Raw genomic sequence first — 27810 nt, forward strand, 5'->3', positions numbered from 1 at the left:
GCGTGCGACCATTGCCTCCATCGGCGCGTAATGGCCGGAGTTGAAAGAGGTTTTTGACACCGCCGTCGATAGCAGGAGCATCAGAATTGTGCGAGCGGCCAGTCTTGCTAAACAGGCCTATTGACAATAGGATGTGCTTCGGTAGAATGGTTGGGTTGTGTTAATTTCTCTGTATCCGCCTCTTACCATACCGCCGAACCTACACCTACTTTCGGATGACTTGCTTCTGCAGGTCCACAGGCCGAATTGTGACGGAGAGGACGTGGAAGAAAATGGTGGACTTTTCCAGCACCCCAGGACACCAGCTGTGTATGCAGGAGAGACCGTGGACAGGGCGAAAGTGTCGAGATACTTTACTGTATCTTCTCAATGTGGGGCACTGTCCAGACTTCGAATTGAGTGAGTTGCGTGTTTGCGCCGTGCCTCGAGCGAGTCGCTGCCTACCAGGGTACAGCACCCGGTCCAGGAAATGGAGGGTCTGCTCGTGTAAACGCGACCCCTCTTTCTCATTCCGCCATGTCGCCAACAGTATCGTGCCGCGCACTAAGGAGTAGCTTGCAAGGAGACTCTTACGGGGCACGCCGTTTCGCAAGTCTCAGCGCCACTGTCATCGAAACCACTGTGTCTCCCGCTCTCGGTATACAGAAGCTGGCCCGGCACGCGATTTGTCAAAGGGATGAAGCACCGCCTCCCGATTGGCGCATCCGGCCGGTGCCTCGGCCCCTTATCCCACGCGCACGAACACCTCGATAGTGTTGTGGAGCTTCCGCGGAGAGCCATGCGCTCCGGATGTGGCTGCCGTTCCGCGAAAAGTCTTGGAAGGCAGCCGTTCACAGTGCAGTAGTCTGGGCACGGTGCTGGAGGGATAGCATGCCTTGGGCGTGTGGCAAGTGGCGGCCAGCGGCTGACCAAGGCGTCCCAGCTCCTGGCGCTTAATTACCCCCTGTGACGCAGAAGGTAGGTCTCGCTCGTAGCGCCCGCTTCAGGCCGAGGCAGGCTTACCCTAGCAATCACCATGGGCAGACGATGCTATTGGGGGCGCCCGTAAGCGCAGCGCAGGGGGAGGGTGACTTACCAGGCTGTGCCCGGGTGCCGCTGCGGGGAGCGACTCTGATGCTGTGTGGGCAGCACCGCCGCAGCGAGGCGGTGAGTGCAACGAGCAGAAACAGGGTTGTCAGTCGATCCTCAGCGGCGAGGTGATCAGGCAGGCGTTGACATCGTGAGCTTGCCGCAGTGCCTACGGAACCTTGCCTTCCGCGCTCTCTGTGCGCCTATCATGATCCCGTCGGTATGCCTACCACTGCCCGAGCCAAACAGCGACGAAGTCTGGAGACAAAAACTGCCGATGCGCCCATTCCTCTTACGGACTTCTCCATAGTGCCGCCGTCGCAGTCATCCACCCGGCCTGCGTCGTCACCAAGTTTAGTGGTGCGGCCATAACGCATTGGACATTATAAACGTCGACAATCGTGAGTTCGTCGGCCAGATTCGCCCGCTGAGACTAATTCGTTCAACCAGAAGTTCATCGGCTGCCGCCACCTCCCTATCGACCCCTTGAGACAGCAGCCGTTGTCGCAGAAACATCTTCCCGACTCGCGGGTGGAGGAAGTCGAGCATTGCCCAAGCTACCTGAGGGCCGCTGGAACCTGGCGTGCAACATCGGCGTGACGAGGCCGCAGCTGCAACTACACAGTGATGGAAAACTCTCCTGGATGCATGTGCCCGAGGATGCGAAGATCGAGGGGTTTGAGAGAGATGGGTTTTTTATCACAAAAGGCGCTGGTCAGATAACAGTGGCCTTTCAAGACACCGAGTGGGCGTGCAGTTCGTCAAGCACTGCGGGAATGCTTCTGTCAGATCCTCATCGCCACGTGCGTCTGATGCGGCTGGCGCAAGATTTGGTTGTCTACGAGCAGGCCAACGTTAACAAAGACCCGGGCCTTCGTCCACCTTCGATGGCCAGGGAAGGCCAGTCGGGGCCGCTCGCGGTCGAGATAGCATCTTCCGGAATTCTGACGATCACTGGTGCGGCCGTTACCAGGTCGACGGCGATGGGGACGATATCGTGATGGTAACGTCGCACCAGTACCGAGACGGCCGAGACAACGCTGTGGGAGAGGCTCTACAGGATTTTTTGTTATGGGATAGGAAGGAAGGGAAACTCAGATGGAACACACAGTTGCGAAAATTCAGGACGAATATGGGGCTTGGCAGAAACCTTCATCCTGATGAAGGTGGGAGACGTTCATTTACACCGTCGGAATGACGGTCAGACCCATGGTACCTTCATGTGGCCATCGATCAAAAGACTTATCGAGTTTCCTCCGCATCAAGACCATGGACCGGTCACGAGCACAAATGGATTATTTTTGCGCAAGCCATGCAGTAAAGCTATTGTCATTTGGCAGGTGCGAGACAAGCGCGTCCGATTTCGCATCTGGAAATCGGCAGCAGACATTCGAGGACAGAGATGGGGATGCTCGATGTTTTTGGGCTCGAAAGTCTAGGCTTCAATTTCGCATAGCATGGTCGAGTAGGAGTTGTCTAATCTCTGCGTGGAAGCCCGCCATGGCAGCGTGCACGGCGTTGCCAAACCACCCAGCTGCGGAATGTACGTCGGCTCCTTCGTCAAGCAATATCCGTACTATCTCGATGCTACCTCTATAAGAAGCTGCTTGAAGAGGATCACCATAAAACTCGTGGTGGGCATTGATGTCTGCCCCCTTTTCAAGGAGAATCTTCGCAATATCTCCATTACCTTCCCAACACGCTATTTGGAGAGCGCTGCGAGAACCACTTTTCACGTTGATCTCGGCTCCCGCCTTCAACAGCGTTTCGACAATCCCTGCGTGTCCTCCGAATGATGCAGCTGCGAGGGGATTGCCGTAGGAACCGCCCCCAGCTCTCGGATTGGCGTTTTTGTCCAGCAGAAGTTGTACGATTTCCCGACGTCCTGTGAGTGAAGCGGCTTGAAGGGCGCTTCCGTAATGCCCGCCAGTTGTGTCGATGTCAGCTCCTTTGTCGAGGACTTTACGTGCCAAGAGTCCATGTCCTTCGGCGCATGCAGCTTGGAGTGCGGTGTTGTAGTGTCCGCCGGCCGCGTTGACTCTGGCACCGTCGTCTAGCAACATTTGGGCTATGCTTTCATGACCTTCTGCACATGCAGCCTGCAAGGCGTTGCCGTACCATCCACCTTGGTCGTTGACATCTGCGCCGTCCAGGATGAGTCTCTGAGCAATGCAGTAGAACCCCTCGGCGCATGCCATCTGAAGAGCATTGCCATGACAATCGGCTCGGTCTTTGGCAAACAGCGTATCCGAGAAGTCCAAAGCGCCATTCGTGCATTTGGTACAAAATACCGTGACATCATCCAGGGCCGGTGCCTTTTCCTTGGTGGATATGTTGCATACCGAATCTTCTGTGCGAGATGCAGTCATGGCTACTTGGTCTTAATTCGGTTGCAGGTGGTGGAAGAGTCTGTAGGTGACTGGCCCGACATGCCAAATTATCCAAGCTCAGCATGGACGCACGTGATGTTGCACGTGTTATGATTCGCTATTGGCCAAACCAACCGGAACCCAAGTCTGTGCCGCCGACATGGACCCTGATGCGTCGTGTGGCTAAGCGTGTGCATACTGTACGTGCAACATCGAGAGGGAACGAGCTGACCGCCCCCGTAAAACAGCAGAGAGTGAAATGAGCGACGACGGCACTGCAACTTGAACACGATAAGGCGCAGCCGCCAGACGTACCGCTGGCTCCACCACCCGCCTGTCTCTGTTGGTCGACGATTCAGGGGCCTGATGGTGTAAAGCGCGTAGGCTACCAAGTGCTTGCCGTCACCTCGTCTGAAGAGCACGCTACTTCGGCCACCCTGCGCCCGATGTACTGGCAAGTGGGCGGCATCCAGAATATGCCCCGCCTGCATTGACCAGGCGTTCAACGCCAACCTGACAGGGGCGTTGCCGGGCAAACATCAGGTCTCGCCTTTCTCCTGCTTTGCCCCCGCTGCACTATGGGGCTAGCATTATTAGCCCTGTCGACCAGATGGGACTCCGCCTGTGCCCGGCGAGGTAAGTATAGATGAAAGGACCTAGATCGGAATACCATGGAACGTCGCCTTGAAAGCAAGTCCAGACGTGGTTTGCAGACAGCAAGTCGTCTCATGTCTCAAACTGGATCAAGGACCCATCCGTCATTTTACGCAGCCAAAGAGCAGATGGTGAGCGCATTTGTCGGCCTCCTGTATCGAAAGCGATGTCACATCGCAACCCACGAGCCCTGCCATTCGTTCCCAGAAAGGGAAGAACCGGCGTGATCAATAGAACCGTAGGTGCCTTCCTCCAAGGCGAGTGCCGATCGTTGGTTGAACTTGGGATTGACGGTACATGTGTTGTCTCGGAAGTAACACTTGGGCCGGGAATGTAGAGAGCTGCATTGGCTGGGACCCGGACAGCAAGGCTCTGCACGGTCGGTCCTGATACGTTGTGGCGACCGTGACAAAGGTTCGACGAAACACGCAGAACATTCGCTGATCGAGAGGATGGCGACTCAATTCCCAGTTCTGACAGGAGTCCAAGCTCTCGTCCGACAAACGGCGGTGACGAGGGCAGTATCGATCTTCAGCCACTGAGCGTCTCGGGCACGGCCGAATCGTCCGCTTGCGACGATGGGCAATGGACGGTTTGCTCTCGTGGGGACACATTGGAGGTTTGGGCGACAGCAACACAAATGGTGATGACTATAACGAAGCTAATTGATAACAATTCCCCGGATACACGAGTAAACGTACTCTCAGACTTGAAGTAGTTGTTGACATTCGTGGAAAAATAGACTGTCCCCGAGTTACCAACATATTTGAAGCCCTTGACCATCGTCCCATCCACCATGCATTGCGCTGGTTCCCATCTGGCTTTGTCAGTGTTGACTTCGGTGCCATCTCTCGTCTTGATTTTCGGCCCCTGGCTGCGCCTTTTGACAGCAACAGCGAATTTGACACTCGCCGGGTTCAACTCCTCCAAGATCACGTCGTCCGACATGCTTTCGTCCGATATGCTGGCCTCTGACACCTCGAATACGGCGTCAGGCGGCTGCAAATTCTGCTTGATGGTATCGAAGTAGGCCATCAGAGTTGCTTCCGAAGTTCGAAAGTCGAGGTAGGATGAAATCTCCCTATGGCGCCGTAGGCCGGGCACGCGGGGACCAGGTAGTCGAGCTGAGCGTCGAAAGCCCAGATGCGGACCCTAGGCCCGCAGATGCTGCACGTCCACATTCTTTCTCGTTCGGGGTGTTCCGTATAGTACTCATAACAAGCGGAGTATAGCTGACTCTCCACATCCACGTCTTGGAAATCTAATTGCGTACCAACGTGAACCTGCAATTTATACTATTGGCAGAGCTTCGTTGCCGCCGGATCATGCCCATGACAGTCATCACCCCAACGATTTCGCCCAGGGTTCGGACTATGCGCCGACGGATGGACAGGGGCTCCTGAGCTGGTGTTGCGGGGGCTAATCCCCCGGAAGGAGCAGTTGGATGGGCACGGCCATGCACACCGGGGAACAGGTGCGGCTGCAGCCGGTTGGTAGCCAAAAAGACGCCCTTAGGGCACACGTCGCCGTCTGGCCCCGACTTGACTAGCGACACGCTGGAGAACAGCGCCACACCGGGCGCCAAAAGTCGCGCAGGAGAAGATCCATTTCTAAGTGTACCACGCAGTTCGCAGTACATCCAAGGGTGGTGCAGAGCGGCAACCCGTCGAACGCTAGAAAGTCCCCAGTACTTCGCTCGAGGCGAACGCCTCCAGAGCCGCCCGCCTGCGGCATCCGAAGCGTGTCAGTCTGCCTTGCTCTGACTCGTGAAGCTGGTCGTTCCTCAACAGGCATTGCCAGCTTTGCGTAATCTCTTGAGTCCGCTTCACGTGGTTCTCAGCAGACCGCACGAATGCAATCGCATGCAGTCTTGATCGACCATTCGCAGCTCATCGTATCGATCAGCAGCTCCCTCTTCAGGTCGTGCTTTGGCAGACTGCCGACAACCCGCACTGTGATGCTCCGCGATTGTTTGCCGTGACGAATTCTCTGAGCCTGGCTCTAAGGGTGGGTTTTGCCGTAGCGGGAATCACAAGACCTTGTCCATCTTCTGTTGGCTCGATAATCCGCCACCAGGATCAGTCGGGTTCCCTGAAGATGCTTCCCAAAGCCAGGCTCTTGGCAGGAGTACCTCGCGAATAGATCAGTTAAATGGCGGTAGTACAGATAGACAGGTTCGCGTCGATGATCCATCGCTCGCATGTCGCCTCAGCATGGGGGTGCTGGCTGGTGCGCTACGACTGACAATACTCCGGTCAAGGCCCTTCAGTGGGTCAACGATGCAGTACGCCTGTGGCTCATACATCCGGAAGTCGAGCCTGCGCAACCGACATGGACGTCCCAATGTGTTGTGCGTATGCAGGATAGGGCGTAGATAGCACACCAACGCGGTGAGAGTGTCGGTGAGATAGGGATCCTACATCCTACCGATCATGGTTGCGTCGGGTGACGATAGTGGAGTTGCATTCCTGCTGTGATGTTCCGGGCGCTTAGCTGGCGATCAGCCGTGATGCGGGCCAGAAAGAGGACAGCGGGGCGAGGGGGATGTTTGGCCGCGGCAGCGTCTTTAGGGCCAAAACCGTGACCTCGCAAGACTTGAACGTCTGGTTGCGTGTACTCTATGAGTGTGCCGTCCCAACTTCTTCTAGCCTTGATCGAACGCGCCCCATCGGCCGGGTTGGTGCAGAGGTATGGCCATCGGGGATAGGGAATGTTCTGAAATCCATATGGTGCCCCCACGAATGGCTTTGTGCCTTGCTCTCGAACCTTGTTAGGTCGTGGGGCGTCGTGTATGCCCAAATGAAGCCTCACCTAGCAGACCCGATCGCGATAGGGTAGGTGAAACGCGTGCTAGACGTGCCACGCACCGTTGCGGTCTAAACACGTCAATATGCCCAGGGTTTCCTCGGGAGCCATGATCTTGTAACCCCAGGACGAGCACACCACACCACCCATAGTAGGAAACGAGGCACCCTCGTAAAGGGCGCTAGTCTTGGCTGACGCGTTGCAGCAGGATGTGATTTGAGCGGTAACTACAAGCATGAATTCGACAATGCGAAGTCGCGCGTGTGCAGTCTACCCTCACCCGCCACACTGCACGGAAATGCCCGCGATCTGCTCGCCTCAGTTATGAGCGTGACGACTAGTCAGCGTAGTCGCGAGCACAATTTGCACCCTTGCAGCACATCCGTATATGATAGCAAATTTTTACTCTCGTAGAGCCTTGCGCATTTTCGCCTTCATCATGGCCACCTGGTCCGCGACGATTGTACACAAATATGCTCTCACTGGTCCAGGCAAGTTGACTTCGCCCTCTCTACCCACGTAGTCGCTTGACCGGTCATCCGCCTGTTCCTTGACCACGTCGGCGATTAGGTCTCGCATCATATCCTCTTGCAGCATGTCCCGAATCGTCTGTCTCATGAAATCCTCCCGCTCCTCCAGAAGGAATGGCATTTGCTTCTCAATCTCGCCAAGTCTCCCTACCAGCTCATCAATCTGGACTTCGAAATTCCCCAGCTCGTCCTTGACCAGATCTTGTTGGTGCTCCAAACCATCACAAATCTCTTCCACCTCGCTTTGACGTTTCTCAGAGCTCATGTTCTGCCGTTGCAGTTGTTCGACTTTCTCTTGTAATAGCTTGATCTCATGCCGTAATTGGTGGTTTTCTTGCTCTTGTATCACCTGCCGATTTTCTTGCTCAATAACTCGACGTGATAAGTCGTGCAGCAGCATGTAGCTGTCGACATTCGCATTTTCAAGATCGAGTCTCTTTTTTGCATCAAGTCGTCGCGCGTTCGTTACTGAAGCAGAGGCAGATATCGCGACACATGAACCCAGTGAAAACATACGTTTGGGACTTGGGTGCGGAGACCCATCTTCATCCACCCATTGGCGCACGCGCTTGAGAGCCATCGGCGTGTCGCGAGCCTGTTCGATGTCACCATACTCCGGCGGCGGAAAATCAATAACGGAGTTGTCGACGTGGGCCGTGTCAGCCAGCCTCGCCATGGGCTTCTTCACATCGACGGAGCCCTCGTCATACTGCGGAGGAGAGTTCTGATCACGCGGAACAACGTCAAAGCCCAATGTCGCGCACGAATCGGTCTCTTGTCGGGAGCTACTATCGTGGTCGTCGACGGCTAGATCACGATCGACGGCAGCGTCGTCTTCATGGACGGCAAGCATCCTGCCACCGTCGCCACCGTACAGCCTCTGCAGTTGGACCGCTCGTTGATACACCAGAAACTCTTCTTTTGTTAACACCGAACATCGCTGAACAGCTTCGACGCAAACGTTGAGCGAGTTCCTGGATAGTCGATTGGCCGGAATGTATAATGAGAATGACGGAGAGGCCGCAATCGATGCAACAGTGTCAAGGACATGCCGAGATGGGTCGTCGAGAGCCTCGTAGTCGGGAAGGGTATGGGGTACAATGCGCTGTACGTGGATGCCATTGCGCAAGAGGAATCGAAGGTGAGTTAGGTCGCCCCTGCCGCCCTTTCGGCCCAACCGCCTGCGCACTTCGTCTAGGTGAGGCAGTCCTCCGTCCTTCAATTTGCAGGTCTCATAACGGAACGAATCGAGATTGTCAGATGCAATTTGCAGATATATGACAGTTTTGTTGTGCTCGCCACCCAGGATTGTAAAAGTGAGACGGAAACATGCTGTTTGTGGTGACAGATACGCGCTGGTGAACTTGACTGCCTGGTCTGCGAATTCATGCTGTTCGCCTGGATTTTCGTACACCAGGAAACCTTCGACTGGCGGTAGTCGCTGGGCCATGCTGTATGACGTGCCGCTTTCATTTGCGATAAATTTCCTAGGTATCCACGCACGAAAACTAGCAGACAGGAAGCCGGGTACTTACTTGGTCACAGCATTACACTTCCTAGCCATTTGAGTTTGGAGTCCTTCGCAAGTCGCCATGGACAAGATAAGCTCCGACGTGGCCGCGATCCAGCTCGAGGTGCGTTGGGGGCTCTTGGTCAAGTAGTAGGATGACCAGGGCCGCGGGTTACAGATCCAAGCCAGACGCTATACAAAGGCCATGGCTTGGATGGGTTCCGACGGGATCCCAGTCCTACTCGCGCAGAGAGTCAAGCAAGCATTCAAGAGCAGTCGAATGACCAGTTCGTCGAGACAGATCGATCAACCGACGAGAGCGTGTGCGTGTCGGAGGGGCCAGACGGGAGTGGATAAGAAGACGTTAACGGCGGTGAAGTGTCGAATAGGCAATGTGGGTGGGACAAACACAATATAAAGGAGAGGCTGAGACAGAAATTGGGGCTGGGGAGTGGGATCACGTAAGCTCGGCGGCTTGTTTTTCCCCTCATGGAAACGCCAGTGGCAATCTCCAATAAACTCAAATCAGATTAGCGTGAAGAGGGGCTCGTCCTTGAACCAATGATTGGGCAGTGTTTTTGCTGGCTTCGGAATATCAAGTTCCCGACAGCCGCGTCGCCGACCGAAGATGCAGAAGCCCGCAAATCCCCATCCACTACCTAACCGACCACCTACCATCCGTTATGACTGATCTATCAGAACAGATCAATCGCAATTCCATTGGAAATGGGCTTGATGGTGTTCGCAGTACCTTCAACTCCGTATGTATCAGGGAAAAGACGCCATATTCTGCAGATTTAGTAAATCAACTCGGTCAGGAAGGTACGAGCCCTGGCTCTCGCTGCTTAACCTCTCTAACTTAGTCACAGATCTTCGGAACCTGACCCTCCCTCTCCTTTTTGCCTTGCAAAGCCACGTCCTTTCAAGATCTCTACCATCAAAATCGGGCTGCGATAATTTACAAAGTGATCTCCTCAGACTGATCTCCGCCGTAGTCTCCGACAATTTCGACTTCAATCGCGTTAAACGACTTCTGAAAGCGGCTTTCTCTAATAAACTCGATGATGCCACCATCTGGGACCAAGCATATAGTGCCGTCACAGAAACTACGCCACCCCCCCGAAGATTCGCTTCCTCGGTTCAACAAACACCATGGCTGCGGAGCACGAGCAGTTTTACCAACTCATCCGAACACCGCCGATATGTTGACGATATACTGAAGGAGGAGCTCGGCACTATGTACGTGGGACTTCCCGGTTTCCGAGATGCATACTTTGGAAGATTGGACGGACTAGAAGCTGCATCCAAGGAGGTTTTCGATCAGTGCCTTGATGGCCACGAGCCTGTATTTCGAAATGGCTGGAGGGGATGGCCCCGGGATCCGAACGAAAAAAGCGTATTGGAGTGGCTTGCCGACATCGTAAAGACACTAGCGCTACTTGCAAAAGCCCAGAAGTCCAACGCGACACATCAGCGGAGCCTCTTAATACAGCCCAACACGCCAATGCATGGTTCGACGGCAGACCGCAAACTGGATGTTGGGTTTGTCGATGATTTGAGAGGGCCTCCATACCACTGGAAGCAAATATTAGTACCTGGAGAACTAAAGAGTAATCCGTCTGCCGACACCGCCTCCAAAGCCTGGATCGACCTTGGGAGATATGCGAGAGAAGTACTCGCCGCACAGGACACCCGACGCTTTGTGGTGGGCTTCACGCTCTGTGGATCTCTCATGAGGGTGTGGGCCTTTGACCGGCTTGGAGCCCTCGCATCAGAGCAGTTTGACATCAACAAAGACGGCCTGCAGTTTGTGTTGGTGATCCTTGGATTTCTTTGGATTGATGAAGAAGGCCTAGGGTTCGATCCAACGGTCATGGTGTCGGACAACGACCGATTAATCAAGATTCAGCGGAACGGTTCTACGGAGCAGATTGTTATTGATGGGGTCATCCTTCGGGCGCGTTGTGTGGCTGGCCGCGCTGTGACTTGTTGGAAAGCCCACCCTAAAGGACATCCAGAGACGCCGCTTGTCATCAAGGATTCATGGCAATATCCCGAGCGCGATGAGGAAGGCGATCTTCTGCGTGAAGTGACGGGCAAAGGTATTGTAAATGTAGCTCGGTATTATCACCACGAAACGGTCCGGGTTCGCGAGACAGATGATGACATCTGGAACAACGTTCGACATGGTCTAGATATCACGGCAGCGACGAATTACCGGCCGGGACGTCAGATACCACCAAGCAAGATGGTAAAAGATGACTCGCGGAAGGGCCGTCTCGGCAGCAGCAAGAAGCGGCCCTCCAGCCAAATCGACTCCGCCTTGCCCCCAAGCAAGCGGTCCTGCTCCATGTCTCCAACAAAGGTCGCCAGTACCCCACCCAATCGGGTTCATCGGCGCATTATTCTCCGGGATTATGGCAAGCCTATCTACGAGGCAAGCTCTCGATCGGCATTACTTGCTGCCCTGGTATGCTGCATTGATGCCCACGAGTCTTTATACAAGGCAGGCATTCTCCACAGAGACGTATCCATCAACAACCTCATGATCAATGAGGACAGTCGCAACCCATCCTGGCCTGCTTTTTTAATCGATCTTGACCTGGCAATTCGAGAGCCAAGAGAAGGGTCCTCTGGTGCCAAGGGAAAGACTGGTACGCGGGCGTTTATGGCAATCGGGGCGCTGCTCGGCGAGCAGCATTCGTTCATGCACGACCTAGAGTCGTTTTTCTGGGTGCTTTTCTGGATATGCATTCATTACGATGCAAATGGTAAGGACGTCGGCCCGACCGGGTTTGACAGGTGGAACTACGAGAGCGATAACACGTTAGCTGAGCTCAAGATGGGTGTGGTTGCTGACGAGCAATACTTTCTGCAAAAGCTGACGGAGAGTTTTACTTCGCAATATCAGCCGCTAGTACCCTGGGTCAACAAACTACGAAGGGAAGTCTTCCCTAGTGGGCCTAAATGGAACAGATCAGAGCCTGGGCTTTATTCCTCCATGAGGCAGGTTCTTGACGATGCACAGAAGGATCCAGAAGTGCTAGCAAACACGTAATGTCATATGAGACCCTACACTGTAGTCAAAAAAGTATGGCACGTTCAGCTGAGCTACGAAAGATCGTTCTTGTTGCCTTTTCAACAACTGCCGTCCGCATCGCCAGAATCGACGAGACGCAGATCGCCGATCAAAAGCTGATGGCCTCAGTGGCCTGTTCACCCTTTGAAAAGTCGGTGGATGGTTTGCGGTCACTACAGACGATCATTTCGAATATGGGGGAGGACGACGATCCAGAGGACGCATCGGAGCAAGCGAAAGCCCTTCTGCAATCAATCGTACCTCTGATGTCCATCGTCAGGCGAAGGCTTAGCGGTATCAGCATGGAGGGCAGTGAGGGTGCACGTAACCTTCACCGACGCTGAGGCCAACGATATCATCTCATGGTACCCATGACTGAGCTTGTGTTTGTAACTAGAGGAGGGCAGATCTGGGCAGGTAATTATCTACAGGAATGAATCGGCACAGATGGGCTTAGAAGAGGTATTCGACAGGGCTGTAATTTGGACGGAGAGCACGGTCATGGGAGATTGCAAAGCGAGGCATTCTCACCTCAGGTAAACCGACGAGTTTCAAAGAAGAAGTTCGTTTGTAACGGGTCTCGAGTCATGCTGACCGAGTGGATGATACAGAAGCCGGGCATTTGTGCTTTCTAACCATACTTTGTTTCGATCTTCCAGCGTGTTGTGTACGCTTTTCGCCGGCATCATCACCTTGCGCGGCTACGATGTAATTACGACAGCTATAATCTAGAAACTATCGGCGTCTTTATGCATCATACCATGTGCCTTTGGGTTAACACTCCGCCGTACTACGAGGCTATCCACCGTCTTCATCCTCTTATTCTAACCAAGCAGCAGCAAGGCGGGTGGGATTCCGGGTTCAGGGTGGACTCGCGTCAATGCTTGCTGATCCGATGTCCCGGTCGACCGTTCCTTCGCCAACACCTTTTTGCCCGTCGTTTAGATCTGTTGCCTTGTAGCAGGGGACGAACCTGGTTAAACGGTGTGTGAGCTCTTGCCACCAGGAGCGGATACAATCTCTAGGTATTAAGAGCCACGTTCTCGCACAACTGAGTCGTCGACTGACTCCTACTTCACCTCACTTTTTTCCTTCTTATCGCCTACATATCCGCCATTCTGAATCGTTCCTCTGCATCGCAGGCTCTCAAATGTCTTACGTCAGATGGTCCAGCATCCCGAATTACAAAATCCTATTCAAAGACCTCGGCTACACTACCCCTAGCGAACAGAAGAAGATCAGAGCCGAGTGCAAGGAATTCAGAGACAAGTATCCAGCCGCCAGAAGTTTTAAATGCGAAGGCCTCACCAATTCGTACCTAGCCGAACATCAGAAGGAGATTGGTGGCATTGTCGAGGCTTTTCTGAATAAACACGCAGAACAGCTGTGGCCGTCCGACGAACATGCATCCCAGCATCACAGACTACAGTACCCTAAAGACGAGGCTGAGTGAGTCCGTATCATAGGAATCTAGTCGGACAGGAATTGACATCGATGTGTTGAGGATTAGAAAAGCGATCTTCAAAGTATTTTGTCGCCAGACTTACTGGGCGGGGAAATACTCAAGCAAGCGAGAAAAGCAGATAACGAAGGCGATAGACAACCAAGACTTCGGAGACGAAGAAGACGACGATCCAAGTCCGAAAGACACAGACCGTACGGTGAAGGACGTCTCCAGCCACGTTGTGGGCAGGCACCTTGTGGGCAGGCACCTTGAGACCATACATGTTGCGCCTGTAACCACCGCGGCAATCCTGCATACACCATGCATGGAAGCATCGATACACGAGTCTTCGAAGCGACGTGCATCCTCTGTCCGCGATGCTCCCCCTGCAAAACGAAATCGACGCCGTCTTACAGTGTACGTGAGCCGTAGGTCATTCCAGGACAACAATACCAACACCTTCCACGAGCAGGAGAATACTGTGGTAGCCAAGTGCTCAGCTCGAAGCTTATTTGATCAGTCGTACGACAACGATGACTCGGCAGACGGCCCCTCGGTGTCAGCGAGCGAAGCTCGTTTCAGAACCAATTCCACTCGCTCAGCCGAATCTAGTATTGCCGACGAAGCCGAGCCCGTCCCAGGTTTTCGAGCCTCGAAGTCAACTGCTGGAGAGCAGCCGCCAGTCGGAGAAGATAGTACCCGCGCCGTGTCTACGGACGAAGTTCTCGCAGATACGGGCCCAACCGAGGGGACTGCTGGACAACTCAACGAGAGTCGATTGCAGAGGCAGCGAGAAGCTATGATCCGGTCTTAGCTGTCGCACATGGGTTAATCCTCGGCGGCGAGGGATCGCCAATCTGGTCTGGTATGAACAACACAGTTCAGTCTGCACCAGAGGTTGAGTTTACCTACGGCATTACTATACGGTACCCAGTGCACCTCAGGATACCGTGGACCCCCCGGGGTCACCTTGCTTTCAAACCCCTTTCCGACGTGGAGAATGAACTCAAGACAGTGCTGGAGGAAGGCTTGACGCGAACGATAGGCAAACAGGACTTCGCTGACCTGAAGGACTTCCGGATTGAGTCGTGGCGTTTCGATATACGTGGTCATGGCGCAATTTTCGAGTTCGAAGTCAAGGGTGGGATAGAAAACCATTTCGACCACATGATGAGAAAGGCAAAGCAGGAGATGCGACTAGCGATACAGATGTCACCGGAGTCGAGACCGGCGTTCAACATCGAGATTCAGATAGTCACCAGCCGAGATTCGGGGATCAGGCAGACGGGCGGCCGCAGCTTTGATTGGTAGCTCTTCAAGTGTTCATGGGAGATGTGCTTCCCTAGACAGAGAATCTTGTCTTCCTTGTCTCCCTTTCAACCCCGAGACAAACATGGCCCGTTGCACTAGAGTTAACCTAATTTGTTGTACGAGATGCAAGGCGCAACGATCGGATAATAGAAGAAATTACACGTTCTGAAGAAGTCTCTGATCAACGTTGAAGATTTGGTCCGGACTTCTATAAGCCAAAGCGTGGTCAGTCGACAAAAACCGCTCATGTAAAGTTAGCAAAGTGCTCTGGAGGTTTTTGTCCTCTGTCGGATTGGAAGTCCAATTCGACCTCGAGGCAAGGGGCCCGCGCAGGGGCCACTTACAGACCGTACTTACGAGAACCACGGTCTGCCCAACCTACGGTTGGAACCTCCCTTTTACACCTTGCGCAGAAGTTAATATATATATCAATTTGACGTCTTCGTCAACCCGCGGTTCGAACCAATTACCCTGTGATAGGGATACCAACATCCTCGTTTCACCATGGTTGGTAGCCCTGACTGCCCCGGTATTTTCCTATACATATGGGTTTCGTGTCGACTTATTCGAGTCTCCACTTCCGTAGGGTAAGGCACATGGCCTGGAAGAAGTCGGAGGAATCATGATATCTATCTGTAGAGTTGGATGTCCTGCGTTGAGTTAAGGAATGCCGAGGAGCTTTGGGAGTCCCGAGAGAGGTGTAGTTATGATTCCGAAGCTCTCCGATGCCTCAGGCTATTTATTGAGCAGTTCATACCGGGTTGGAGCTCTGCAGCTGAGAATGTCGTCTTGAAGGCTTTCGGCTTCTTGGTTGAGCGTCTCTGCTTCGGCATGCCTGGTTCCTTGGCGACAGGCAGTTCAGTGGAGAAATTGGAGGTGCCGCGCTTACCAAGTTCCGTCCCAGACTGGGAGAAGACAGGAGTGCGGTGTGGCCGGCAAAGCAAGCAGACCTTCCTAATCTGACGGGCGCGACTCGGCGACCCGGTTGCAGCCTGGGCCATGGCTGCTTCATTTCGACAGCCCCTGACAAGGGCGAGGGTTGAAATTTCTTGATGATGCTGCAGCAGCGTTTGACAGCAGCTAAACCAAGGCATGAGATGTCATGGTACCTTGTGCGCGCAAAAGAAAGCTGACCGCTCCAATCTCCAATGCAGGGGGCAAGTAGAGAAGTTCAACCGGTGCAGAGGCTGGACGACAAGGTCGGTGCCTTCAACTGGTAGAGGTGCCAGCGCTGGGGGTGTCGGGCTACCCTTTTGTCGACGAAAGCCGCTGAACTCCGGATAGCAAGCTTTCCAATCTCGGAGTAACCCAGCTGAGCACAATTCATCATAAATTTCGGTGCTTCGGAAGTGTATGAAGAAGTTACGGTCGCCTCTGAGTTCACGTTCTTCTCTGTTTCCAATTCTCACTAATAATTATTAGAGCGCTTCCGTTTCCGGTACTCTATAAGCCCTATTTCTTTTCCAAAAAGCAGCCGCACATTTTCTGAGCCTGTGAACGCATCGATAAGAGCGTGTAGAGGAATCTGTCGCACTCGATAGCAAGAACTCCATGTCTCTAGCCGCGACTCGTTGGGAAAATATTTGCACCCATCGATCCTTTCGTCACTGTGACCAGTTCACCGATCGTCTTAACAACGGCTCTTCGACAACTTAAGTTTGCCCCCTTGCAGACCCAAATTTCTCTATGATCAACGGCGAAATTCTAATGATCGTGTGTTTAGAAGTTGACGAAGAAGCCAGGTGAGCCAAGACTCTCCCAGACACGGTCTCCATGCCTGATCTCATTTTCCACGTCCCCCACCACGCCGGAGAGCTCCGTTTCAAATGCGAAACCTGTGGCCATCGCTCCAAAAGACTCAAGGGCCACACTCGTCTCCAAAACCACACGGGAGAGCGTACCTTTGCATGCGGAATATGTCACAAACGCTTCAAGCGAAATGATGTTTTACGACGCCATGAAGACATTCACACCGGAAATCGTCCCTTCAAATGCGGAACATGTGAGAAATGCTTCAGACGGAAAGGTGATTTACAATCCCATGAACGCATCCACACTGGAGTGCGTCCATATGGATGCCAATATTGTATATTCCGCTCCAATTGTAAAAGAAGTGTCAAGTGCCATGAGAAAACTCGGCATCCCGATCTTCCAGTCGATGTTGAGTATATTTCCGAGGTACCAGACACCATGTATCCCCATTTTCAGCAGATGGCATACACTAATTCAAACTTGCCTGAAAAAGTCTAGCTCGACCGCGAATGATGTTGCCTTACGGAAAACACTCAACACCTCCAGTTCCATAGAGGCCTCTGCGCGGAGTTCTGGAAATACGATCGCTCAATATGACCTCTCAATGTACCAGGAGGAGTATCAGAGGAGCGGTCCAAAAACAACCTCCAGTAATACCTATGGAATTCGCGAGCAGCCGAGTTCCGCTTGTACACGCGTTTCTGCACAGCACCAGCACCCCCTTCCAAGTATCCACGAATTGGGACTCCTGGAGTGCAGAATGCCCGAGGCTGAATAGCCACGCGACCACAATACAAATCTCCTGCAGGGGGTTGCCGTTGGTGAGCCAGAAGGGTTGCAGCACTTTCATTGTAGGAACCTCTTCAGCTAACTGGGCTACCAGGAGCCGGCGCTATGGGGAACGAATTACCAGCGGTTAAGGCGAATGGATCGAGGGATTCTCTTGGTACTATTTGATCCTCGTAGTCGTGGAGTTGGTGGGTGTCCTGGCCGGTTTGCAAACAATTCAAGCCTGCAACCCGGGATCACCTTCAATCATTCTCTTGCCACAATCTTGTTTTCTAAAACTCTCTCGCCATCTCTTCGTGACATGAAATGTAAAACCTGAGATGCTGAGCTGGATTGGCTCGTGCGAGTCGACGATGTCGGCCACGGTTGGAGGAAACATCGCTCACTCCCAGATCAGGCCGGGCTCACTCCAGTTGAGTGCAATTGCCGAGTCAGGAAAGAAAGATGTAGGCTGATGCAGGTGTGTGAAGACCAATGGTGTTGGAAGGAACCGAAGGCAGAAAAGCAATCGGATTACCTAGTCACCTTGCATTTCTTATAAAAGCTTGGATGGTCTCATTTCATTCCATAGATGTGCTATCTCGATCCGGCTCCGATCTTGCGCTGCTGATGCTTCGAGTGCTATACTTCTAGTGCAGTGTACTCTCGACTTTGGGTCTCAACCACTGAATCTAAGTCGGCTGACTATGGCCCGAACCTGTGAGGTAGTTCACGGCCATTTCTGCGGCGTCCTCCTTTGCATTGTGCAAGTTCTTCCCGTCGTACCAGAACCGAGCCGAGAGCGTGCGCCCGTGGACGGTCACCCCGCTAGACCAAGCCGTGCGTCCTCCTGCGAAAGAGTCAGTACCGCTCGAACAGCCAGAAGCGTGTGCTCACCTCGCCGATCGGATACGATTTGGAACACAGGTGGCCTGATGTTGGCCTCTCGGCAGGCATCTATTCGCTGCTCAGACTCGGCGGCGCGGGACAGAGAAATCTCTCTTACCTTCAAGGCGCTCTTGCCAGGTTCTCGCCTGGCTGCTGTAGGAGGAGGCAGACATGGCATCAAAGGAAGGAGCGTGTGCTATTCGATACACTGCACATTACATCGTGAAGGCCGTGCGCTCGAATACTAATACCAGTGGCGGGCTCGTAAGAAAGACAATGCCAGGAGATACGACGGGGACCTACGGAGTGATGGCCTGCGCTTTCGGCGCGCGACCACACTCCGGTGAGCATGACGTCCCAGGACTTCCCTGGCACGGCGGGGTTAGACGGCCCCACGCCGGTGGTGCGGAAGCCGGGCCAGCGCCGCGGCCGGAACCTGGTCCCTGCGCCTGAGTGAAGGGGGGCGTTACGCGAGGGCAATTGGGGCGTGTGCTTCTTGCCCCCCATTCTCCGTTGTTCGCAGACAGCATCAGGGTGGGGTGTGCGCTGGTCAGCCCGCAGGAGTGGCGGCCGCTGACGTCCCCTGCATCACTGAGCAAGGTGCATGTACACTACGCAGACACCTTCTCCCTCTGCGGCGGAACGCCACGGGATGAACGGATCTGAATCCGCGTGCAGCACCCCAGTGGGAGAGCTGCAGCAAGCGGACGCCCTGGCCTGTCTGCCACGTTCGATAAGGTTAGCGTGTACTCCGTAGTTGCGTGGCTACCAGTCGTCTGATGATTGGGCCCACCAACAACGGCTACGCCTGTTTTGACTACAGCGGAGGCGAGTCAACGACGGCACCGACGATGGGTTATTGCGATGCGCAGTGACGACCTCGATGTACTGCCGTCCTGGCTGTTGAATGAGGATGCCAGCTTCTACCAGAGGTCGCGCTTCTCCGTCAAACAATCTTGCAGACATTAACATAGCTCTACTCGGAAAAGGCGGTCAAGACATCTACAGCGGAAGCGGGTTCAGAACTGTGAACAAACGCCCAGCGAGACAGTTCAATGTAGCCGAGTCGTCACGCTACAGGCTGTATCTTTGCGAAGCGCAGATACCCGGACGAAGAGCCAACTCCTCAAGCGCAGCTGCCCTGTGGCGACGAGGCTGCAGCAGTCGAGGTGGACATGGGAGACATGCATTCCATTGACCGCTGTGCTTGAGTGCCCACACCGGTCAACACGGGAAGCAACTGGCGGACCGTTCTGTTTGTTTGCGCTTGGTGTCTGAACAAGGGCAAGAGTTCGTGTTGGCAGCAAACACCGACGGGCTGTGACCGTTCGCAGGGCCCATTGTGATTGGTCGCTACAATACCCACATTTATGGAGGCTGAAGATCTAGTAGGGCGTAGGAACAAAGGCATTACTTGCTCAGGAAGAAAGCCAGACACGCCCCTCCCGCTGGGTGAGGTACCCATGTTCGTGGTTGGCAGGCATTGGGACCGGGAGGGCGTGCCTGCACCCCTGCTCTTCGATTGTGAGAGATCCTGTGGGTGCTCTCCCCCCATCCTTGTCGGCGCATGGTGCAGGGGGATGGGCCATACCCAACGCCGTCTCGCCAACAGAGTCTCGTCTGCATACCTCTTCGAGTCGTGTGAAAGCCATCCCTCGGCCGTGTACCAGCGCGCTGGGGTTCCCATGCGTAGACATGGGCAGCGTGGCTGGGCGTGCCTCGTCTGCATTGGGCAGTCAGGTCCGTGTAGGGTGGATGACTGGAGGTGTTCGAAGAATCATGCCTAGCCATCAAGGGTGAGCATGCCTTGACCGTCAGAAGGTCGACGCCCTTCGGCGTCTGCAGACGCCCACCCTGCGTGAGGGTACAAGGTTGGATTCAGGCAGCCAATTTCACCACCGCACGCGCGCGGACGATGTCCCCGGAAGGCGACGAATAGCGAAGTGGCATTTTGTGAAGGCCTCCTAGTTCTCGAGCGACGGGCACAGCGCAGGAGAAACGCTGTGCACGCACTGGCCACGCTGCTCTCTCTGCTGACGATTTGATCGTTCGTTGCCCTCCGGCTTGTACTCATGCCCCAGGCAGCCTCAAAGGTAGTTGATGTGGAATGGCTGGTGACTACCAGGTTTTTGTCACCACATCCAATTCACATTGACCTGGTATACGCGGTAGTTCTTGATCATCTCATCGCTGGCGGCACACCGCTTGCTTCAGCTTTGGTATCTATCTTGGGACTTTACATAAAGAGAATCGTCGTGCCAAAAGGCCTCCCTTGGGACCGTCCTATGAGGAATCCACCATGCCATCAGGCTGAACGGCAGGCTCTCGAGAACGCTTCAGCATCACCCATCGGTCGCATAGGTGTCTGAACGGGGCACCCGATTCTCCCAACAGGAAGGCCTCGACGCTCGGAAAGCGGAAGCGCGCTTTAACGTCATGGCATCCACCAAGGTTCCGTTCATGTCTGGTCTCAATCAACGAGGTTCGTGAGCCTGACGTTACAGCCACCTCGCATAAAGCTTACATCTCTAGCTTCGTACGAACGCTGTGGTGGTGAGGTGGCAGAAGACGCACAGGACCACGTGAATGTGGAGGACAAGCCCGAAAGCTTGATGAAGCTACAGAGCGCCTTTCACGATGGACACAACTGCATCAGTCCTGCTGATCGCAGCGCAGTAGAGGTATTGATGCAAATGACGACCGGTTGCGTCAGGTCACCGACGGTGTTCGGCGTTGACTCTGGTACTCTGAGCTCGCGACCTGCCGGCGAAACAGTGAATCCCTCAAACCATGCGCCACCACCAAGCTACGACTGCAAGCTTCAGCAGCAGTCGCAAAATCAACTGCCAGAGTTGCCGAGTTCAAACGTTGAGACAAAGAGTCTGGGTGTGAACCGAGTGATGGAGCCGGCAGACTATTCGGAAGTCCCACACAAGACGCCGTCGCCCAGTCTTGGGCGCGTTATTTACGAAGGAGCTGAGAAGTCAGAAATAGTACCAGTCATCTCGGACCCAATCGCCACCGATGACACCGACAGAATCCGGGAAAAGGCTCATATGCGGGACGGACTAATTGGGCCATTCCAAAAGCTACACAGCCAAGTGGCGTGGATTCAACATAAATTCACAGAGCTTGAGCAGGAAAATACTCACTTGGAAAAGGAAAACGCTGACTTACACGAACGTAACGCTCGTTTAAAAAGGAATGCGGATCGTTTAGAAAGGCGGGTGAAATACTTGAAACGCCGCAAAGCCTCACTTAAAAGTGCACTCACGGTGTTACAAGCAGAGAAGGGGGGGCCGTGCTTCGTTGAACGGGAGAGGTCTTTTGATATCTGCAGTGAATGATAATAGAGGATGGTCTTTGCGGGGCTATGTTGAGGGAGCAATGGTTCCGAGTCTAGGTAGCGAACAAGATCGAGTTTCACGCCAGCCGCAGTATTCCAGGATGGAAGTCGACTCATGACCACAGACTCATTAGCGGCTAGCTTGCAAGTTCGATGGTGGGCGAACGATCCCAAAGGCTGGCAATCTGAGTTGAACAATCTACTCCCATTCATCCTAGTCCAGCTATCCAGGCGTGTCCACGAAATTTGCTTTTTCTTCAGGGGACGCGATAGAAGTCACCAGGGTGTAGAGAGGACATTCAACTCTGACGGTATGATGAGGTGCCCCTAACCTATTCGTCGGTCGAGCGAGCACTCCACGAAGCACGCCCCTCAAATTTCATATCCTTTGGCTCTGAGAACCACACACTTTGTCAGCGGTCCGCATCACCTACGAGAAGAATCACCTAAAAGGGCCCTACTTGGCCGAACACAGAGAAACAGACCGCTGGAGTAAGGTCTGGCCAGAGGTCCATTTGAGAGAAGAAGTGGTGATGTTTTTATATCTCCATGGCCACAAAGAGAGTGGTGGCATTTCTCGTCCCAAACCCATGGCTGATGAAAGCGATCATCGTCCTTATCGTATTCATTCGAATGTTGGGTCAGATGTGTCGATCTAGAAAGTGCCCCCACGTGAATCTGACATGAATTGATCTGCAAGGCAATTTTGATCGCTGGATGGTACTGCTCTTAACTCTCCGACCAAATCAATGGTTTTCTCGGCACAAAACACAAATACGGCCTGAGAATGTAAGGGTCCAAGCCATCTAGCCGCTGCTCCCCTCGTTTCGCTCCATGCCCGTTGCTGTAGTCATTTCTGCACTTTCGTCTTTCCGGGAGCACTCCAAGCCAAAAGGCCTCAGATCGGACATATCCATACCGTTGATGATTTGCTCGGCTGTTATGATATAGGCACTTGGGCATTCGGGAGACCTGGCGACGACCATTCCACAGAACGAGGTTCCCCTAACCAGCCACAAGCCGTTGGTTCCGTAGACTATCTGCGTCAGACTTTGGGGAGATGCTCGTGTTCTTATTCGAACTGACCTAAGGGTGCCTTCAATTCGATCTTGCGGATCCTTATGGTAGTGCCTGTGGGTAAATTCCAACAATTCTCTCCAGAAACCAGGTTCGCTTCGAGAAGGGTTGACCCATCCATCACGATCGACAACGGCCCTGCCGTGAGCTCGTCATCCGCACAATATGAGTCAATGGTCTGTGACTGACCCGACGTCTCGGGAAAGGTAAACTTGTTCTCAAGTTGGGGCCATGATCGTGGTTTCATGAGAGTGTATTCACACATGGCGGGGGCCGAAGTTTCCTGTTTGGTCCAGGCGTGGAGGAAGTTGGTAGCAACGATTTCGGCGGGTTGCCAATCGATAGCGAGCGCAGTTACGCCGACTGTTGGGCAGGGCAAAACCGAGATGTCGGTTGCGGAGTCGGAGTCGGAGTCGAAGTCGGTATTCTCGTCGGCGTAAGTGCAAACATCTTGATCAACTTGATCGTTATCACCGAACGACTCTAACCAATGCGTTGGCTCAAAAGCATGTTGCAAGACTTCGCTTGCGGTTGTCATTAACATGCCACAGAGATGGGGGTTCTTCTTTCCGAGAATGGCGGTGGTCAACACTCCTCCGACCCGGTATAAGTCTTGCTTGATCACTTCGTCATTCTCCATGTAGGTAAAGCAGCAGAACAAGCCGCACGCTGAGTCAGATTCCGATCCCGATGCGCGGCCAACGTGATAAAAAACTTTTCCGCCACGCAATACGAAAGCAGGGGCGCGTCGCAACTGTTCTAGAGGGATCCAACCACCGTTGTTCGCATGGTCTTGGGACAGGAGCTGCGTCATTTTTTCGTCGCCCTAATAGAACGGATCTCGTCATTTAGATGCGCAATGTAGCGAGGGGGGCGACCAGGTAATTTGTAGGCCGACGCCATTCAGCGAAGCTGCGCGGGTTTATGACTTTGAAAGTCAAATGCTCATGGAAGCCGGCGCATTCATGTGTGTCATCACGCCCTAGGCCTGCCGCCGACCCAGCCCTGCAATTAGCCCAACGCTTAGATGACCAAGCCACGAGCACCGGCCCCAGCCTGCTCCTCGTGTAACGTGGACACCGGTCAAACGTCTTCTTTTGTAAGCACACGGTCTGATCAACAGTTGAACTCACGCCCTCGTAGACCAATGGTTCCTCGGGTCCCATGCAGCATGCCAATACTTTGACGGTCCAAGCGGGTATTCATTTCCCAGGTAAGTTTTGAACACCTTGGATTCACCCCTCGAACCTGAGCAAAGGTTGGCCGTTGATGAAGGTCTTGGATACCCTCAATGTACCATTTTTGTGCGCTTCGTTTACGATGGATTAATGAGGCGCCTCTCATGGTGCCCAAGACTTCCATGGCGGCTTGCTTTGGAAGCAATCTCAACCCTAGCTGCCAACAAAGATTGTTCTGGCATACCCAATCATGGCAATGCTTGATAGTATTCACCGGCTGCAGGCAAGAGGAGATGATTTGCATCACAGGGACACATTCTCTTCGTCCAGGTCATCACGACGTGCATCGCACCATGTCATGCCGGTGACTAGGGCCTCCTTGGAATGTAGTGTGACAACACCCTGGCGTCGGATAACGAAACTACCTGCTCAACACGCAGACGCCCCTCGTCAAAACTCATCCTATCGTCGCGGGACCCAGTCGTCTCGCCAGCATGACCAATCGATGACGTGCACAACGGCATCGCACACTCTGTGTGAAGAATGGAAAGCACCTCCGTCGCAAGCAGCTAGACAGATGACTGGTGCGTATTAAGACGTACCAGCAGAGCCGCGGAGCCGCCCGCCGTCGATAGCTAGACTGGTTGATCGAATAACGCTTGTAACAGCCTACCAGGGCTTTACACTGATGCGGCTCCATGGGTCATGCTCTTTCGCGGCATTTAAACTGCCACAGCGGGAGCTGTTCGATGTGACTATTCTTTCCCACATATATGCTCCTTACTTTTGTCAATCAAGATGCAGAAGCTGCCGATTGATGTTATGTTCGACATTGCCGAGCGGCTCGCCCCCCAGGATGTTTGGAGTCTTAGTCGTGTCTGCAAACAGTTTGGTTATCTCACGCACAATGAAACCATTGCAAAAGCGGCACTCGAGGTTCGAAGAGATGTTCCCCGTAATCCTCCATGAATCAGTTTCTGACCTCGTATCAAGAAGCACGCTGCGTATTCGATCGAAATGAAGGAGGCGCGACAGTCCGGATGTTACGCCCAGGCATTACGCCGACGAGTCAAGCTCCAAGATGCTGTCACCACAGCCAAACCTTACTCGGTAGGCATTGTCGCGTGGGCTGATCAGTATATATACTGCAACGGCATGCTTTGCTATACACAGAACGAAACCAAGGAATTTTTCTTGCTCAATCTTCATCAGTCGGTGCCGAACGAGATCGTAATCAACGTGGACGAACTTCTTGCTACCACAAATCAAACCCCTCCGAGCGAGAAGTACGAGCTCAGACCCATACACTATTCAGACAACATCCTCTCTTGGCTGTACATCCCGCTTGAGAATACAGGCCGCAACAAACTTTTCGTCACCAGTATCGAGAGACGTGTCACTTTCCCTCCCATAGACATCGACTCGCACCAGAAGCTGTTTGTCAGGAATAATTCGGATTATTTATACTGCGGCACTTATCCCGATACTGGCAATGACGACAATATCGACGATGACGACGACAACTTCTGGAAGCTGCAGTGCTTCAACATCGGGAGGAAAGAATGGCTGAATGGCGTGCTTGAACTCAAGGAAGTCGCCGGTCCTGATATTGGTGCCACCGCGGCGTTTGAGATTTTCGGCCATCATTTCTACGCGGCTTCAAGTGTGCAGCCGACTGCATTCGGCGAAGATGTTTATCTTTCACGTTATTACGGCGTTCGCTATCCCCTCGGTATATGCAGAGCCGAGGATAAGCAGCTGCTATCTGAGTCCATGTTTCGTCGCGATCACCGCGAAGGGCCGATTGATGACAGATGGAGCACCCTTAGTCTCGAAAAGAACCCCAAAACAGGAGTCCTTGAGATCGTGGAGTGCCGAAGGGAACACTCTGCTAAGGGCGACGGGAACTCGAGGACCGCGTACCGGACGGCAGTTCAGATTTGCAACGGCGATTTTGCTGACGATTTCCTGGTTGGAGAAGGCAGCGAGCAGAAGCTCGTAGAGTTTTGTGGCTTTCAAGGCCAGGCACCAAACCTCAAAGAATATCCATCAACCCCACACCGAGGGGACGATGGATTCACGGAGCCGTTGGTCACCTCTAACAATTGCTTGATGAGGTCTTATAACATCCACTGCGAAGCTTTTATAGACCTTTTCAACCTTGCCGCTGCAGATGGCCTGTCTTCTGGCCTAAACATACGAACCATAAGTCGTTCGCAGGCGGTATCGCACGAGCAACCAGATTCTCAAGAAACAGGGAATGAAGCCAATCGAGTTGAGAGTGTCATATCTTACTGGCCACCGCAGACGGACCCAGACGAAACCCGTGACGGATCGGAATATTTGGCTCACGTCCTGCGTGTTCAAGAACCACACTGGGACATTTTCGGAATAGCTGATGACCGTTCTCTTGTTTACATCCAGGGAGGCCGAGAGACCAAAGATCTGAAACCTCTGGTTTTCATCTCTTTTGACCCTTCCATCAAGCTGCCTGGGGTTTGCAAATGGCTGGGGGCCCACTGCAGAGCAACAAACATTTGAGGTTAAACCTCATCATTCGGGCGACCGGCGAAGCGAAGGGGACTGGTCGCATCTGTTGTGGTCTCCAGCGATTGCATCAATCAACAGCCTTAACCAGTATTCGCACCTGCTGTTCAGCGTCGAACCATTGAAGCCGTGTCGCCGAGCAGGCTATGTGCGCCACTAGTCCGACGTAGCATACGAGATAGGATGTGATAGAGAAGTTTGCCGCACAACAGCCTGCTGCATAAGAACTGGAAGACAAACAGTAGTCAATGTAGGGCATCTCGGGGATTGGCAGTCTGTTGGAGCTTACGGGACTATCAATGGACTTTCATGGGACTGGCTCAGATGGTTTTCACATATCATCGTGTTAGGTGACTGAAGCAGACAGCTGCGTCTAGATGTTGCTGAACCCTCCAGGCCTCGGTATAGAACGGATAGCCCCCAAGGCAGCGCAGGCAAGATGCCCTGCCTGTTAGATGAGGTCAGGCCTCAGCCGACTGGACGCCTCTGAAAGATGTACATAACAGGACGAGAAGATTCTTGCATCAAGTCATGTGCAACGACCTTGAGAAGTTGAGGCCAGAAACCCTCTCAGGCTGAATCGCGAGGTAAATCGGTGGTCTTCTTATTACCAGAAGTCGTAAAGTGACTCTGAGTGTCGTCATCGGAAATGTACCAACATCTCCAACTCGAACCATAATTAGACTTAGGCAAGCTATATGACGTAGCGAATCATTTCTGTAGACATCTTCAAGCAGCTTGACACCATGCAACTCATTAGATGCTGTTGATCGATAACCGCATCAACACCTATAATATTGATAAGGAGTTGAAAAAGAATGACCAAGGCCATGCAGAGAGACGTCTTCCAGTCACTGGGGCTCGTGGGAAAGATACCTGTGACGAATACCTCGCCCAGGATAACATGTATACTCAGACGACTCTATGCAGCTTTCCAAGTCGCTTACTCTAGTCCATTCCTGCTTTTCATTCATAGAAATGTCAGAGATCTCGCGCGGCTGTGATTTGATTAACTCCCACTTGGGTTCTTGATCGCCCGAATCCCGGAGTGTCGCCGCGTTGCCAGGGTTTTGTCAAAGCGGGCTTCTTTGATTGACTCGGAACGTTCGTCAATGGCCGCCCAATCTCGACCCGAATTTTCGATCGGAGTCGACTGTCTTCGCACTCCCGGCACCACCAGCAGGATGTAGCGATCTATCCAGCATGTCTTGCCCCAGAATAGCTTCAACCGGGACTCTGAGTGAAGGGCGGTGGCTTTTCAAAAGAACCCTCGGTAGGAATATGCGAATATCATCCTTCGGCGCCGTGATGAATGCATTGGGTTGTTTTATGTCAGCACAGGAAATGAATTATAAGAGGAAAAGCATGGACCTTCCCAAGTGGTTTGCTATCGCACGAGTTCCCACCCATGAACTAACACAGAAACTAGCATTGCCTCAGCCCATGATAATGATCTTACAATCTGGCACTTAGCTTCTTTGCGT

General features: G+C 53.3%; 10 protein-coding genes across 10 annotated transcripts; 5 read left to right on the plus strand and 5 right to left on the minus strand.

Annotated features, from left to right (window-relative positions):
• Positions 1-2531: 2531 nt before the first annotated feature.
• BDP55DRAFT_508927 (ankyrin repeat-containing domain protein) lies at positions 2532-3284 on the minus strand (the record flags this gene model as incomplete). The annotated part of the gene is made up of 1 exon (XM_060567695.1): positions 2532-3284. A coding segment is annotated over one exon (753 nt), but the record flags the coding sequence as incomplete, so codon positions are not given.
• A 1338-nt stretch (positions 3285-4622) lies between these two features.
• On the minus strand, positions 4623-5126 carry BDP55DRAFT_636648 (uncharacterized protein; the record flags this gene model as incomplete). The annotated part of the gene is made up of 1 exon (XM_060572915.1): positions 4623-5126. One exon carries the CDS (start codon positions 5124-5126, stop codon positions 4623-4625), a length of 504 nt encoding a protein of 167 aa, XP_060424585.1.
• Positions 5127-6935: 1809 nt separating this feature from the next.
• On the minus strand, positions 6936-8876 carry BDP55DRAFT_755089 (uncharacterized protein; the record flags this gene model as incomplete). The annotated part of the gene is made up of 2 exons (XM_060580738.1): positions 6936-7763; positions 7800-8876. The coding sequence occupies 2 exons, from the start codon at positions 8874-8876 to the stop codon at positions 7299-7301; spliced, it is 1542 nt and encodes a 513-aa protein (XP_060424586.1). The 3' UTR covers positions 6936-7298.
• A 662-nt stretch (positions 8877-9538) lies between these two features.
• On the plus strand, positions 9539-11994 carry BDP55DRAFT_619410 (uncharacterized protein; the record flags this gene model as incomplete). Its single annotated transcript, XM_060571316.1, has 2 exons — positions 9539-9758; positions 9800-11994. Exons 1-2 carry the CDS (start codon positions 9620-9622, stop codon positions 11992-11994), a joined length of 2334 nt encoding a protein of 777 aa, XP_060424587.1. The 5' UTR covers positions 9539-9619.
• A 1171-nt stretch (positions 11995-13165) lies between these two features.
• On the plus strand, positions 13166-14273 carry BDP55DRAFT_732994 (uncharacterized protein; the record flags this gene model as incomplete). The annotated part of the gene is made up of 2 exons (XM_060580012.1): positions 13166-13464; positions 13892-14273. 2 exons carry the CDS (start codon positions 13166-13168, stop codon positions 14271-14273), a joined length of 681 nt encoding a protein of 226 aa, XP_060424588.1.
• Positions 14274-16169: 1896 nt separating this feature from the next.
• Positions 16170-17662, plus strand: BDP55DRAFT_678598 (uncharacterized protein). The gene is made up of 4 exons (XM_060576005.1): positions 16170-16426; positions 16494-16948; positions 17016-17343; positions 17406-17662. Exons 2-3 carry the CDS (start codon positions 16544-16546, stop codon positions 17298-17300), a joined length of 690 nt encoding a protein of 229 aa, XP_060424589.1. The 5' UTR covers positions 16170-16426; positions 16494-16543; the 3' UTR covers positions 17301-17343; positions 17406-17662.
• Positions 17663-17982: 320 nt separating this feature from the next.
• BDP55DRAFT_562261 (uncharacterized protein) lies at positions 17983-18351 on the minus strand (the record flags this gene model as incomplete). The annotated part of the gene is made up of 3 exons (XM_060570141.1): positions 17983-18140; positions 18188-18247; positions 18297-18351. 3 exons carry the CDS (start codon positions 18349-18351, stop codon positions 17983-17985), a joined length of 273 nt encoding a protein of 90 aa, XP_060424590.1.
• Positions 18352-20296: 1945 nt separating this feature from the next.
• BDP55DRAFT_332588 (uncharacterized protein) lies at positions 20297-21794 on the plus strand. Its single transcript, XM_060566857.1, has 2 exons — positions 20297-20660; positions 20711-21794. Exons 1-2 carry the CDS (start codon positions 20615-20617, stop codon positions 21523-21525), a joined length of 861 nt encoding a protein of 286 aa, XP_060424591.1. The 5' UTR covers positions 20297-20614; the 3' UTR covers positions 21526-21794.
• A 536-nt stretch (positions 21795-22330) lies between these two features.
• BDP55DRAFT_732997 (uncharacterized protein) lies at positions 22331-23241 on the minus strand (the record flags this gene model as incomplete). Its single annotated transcript, XM_060580013.1, has 2 exons — positions 22331-22560; positions 22611-23241. The coding sequence occupies 2 exons, from the start codon at positions 23239-23241 to the stop codon at positions 22331-22333; spliced, it is 861 nt and encodes a 286-aa protein (XP_060424592.1).
• A 1336-nt stretch (positions 23242-24577) lies between these two features.
• Positions 24578-26320, plus strand: BDP55DRAFT_636655 (uncharacterized protein; the record flags this gene model as incomplete). The annotated part of the gene is made up of 2 exons (XM_060572916.1): positions 24578-24715; positions 24773-26320. The coding sequence occupies 2 exons, from the start codon at positions 24578-24580 to the stop codon at positions 26318-26320; spliced, it is 1686 nt and encodes a 561-aa protein (XP_060424593.1).
• Positions 26321-27810: the final 1490 nt, after the last annotated feature.

This window comes from Colletotrichum godetiae (genome assembly GCF_030913485.1).
Source record: "Colletotrichum godetiae strain CBS 193.32 chromosome Unknown BDP55scaffold_56, whole genome shotgun sequence".
NCBI lineage: Eukaryota > Fungi > Ascomycota > Sordariomycetes > Glomerellales > Glomerellaceae > Colletotrichum > Colletotrichum godetiae.

What these genes read in the sequence shown, in the direction of transcription:
- BDP55DRAFT_678598 (XM_060576005.1), top strand. Translation starts at nt 16,544, where the DNA reads ATGCCTGATCTCATTTTCCACGTCCCCCACCACGCCGGAGAGCTCCGT. An exon ending in ATGTTGAGTATATTTCCGAG is followed by an intron (nt 16,949 to 17,015) that starts GTACCAGACACC and finishes TGCCTGAAAAAG; the next exon opens with TCTAGCTCGACCGCGAATGA.
- BDP55DRAFT_332588 (XM_060566857.1), top strand. Translation starts at nt 20,615, where the DNA reads ATGGCATCCACCAAGGTTCCGTTCATGTCTGGTCTCAATCAACGAG. An exon ending in GTCTGGTCTCAATCAACGAG is followed by an intron (nt 20,661 to 20,710) that starts GTTCGTGAGCCT and finishes TTACATCTCTAG; the next exon opens with CTTCGTACGAACGCTGTGGT.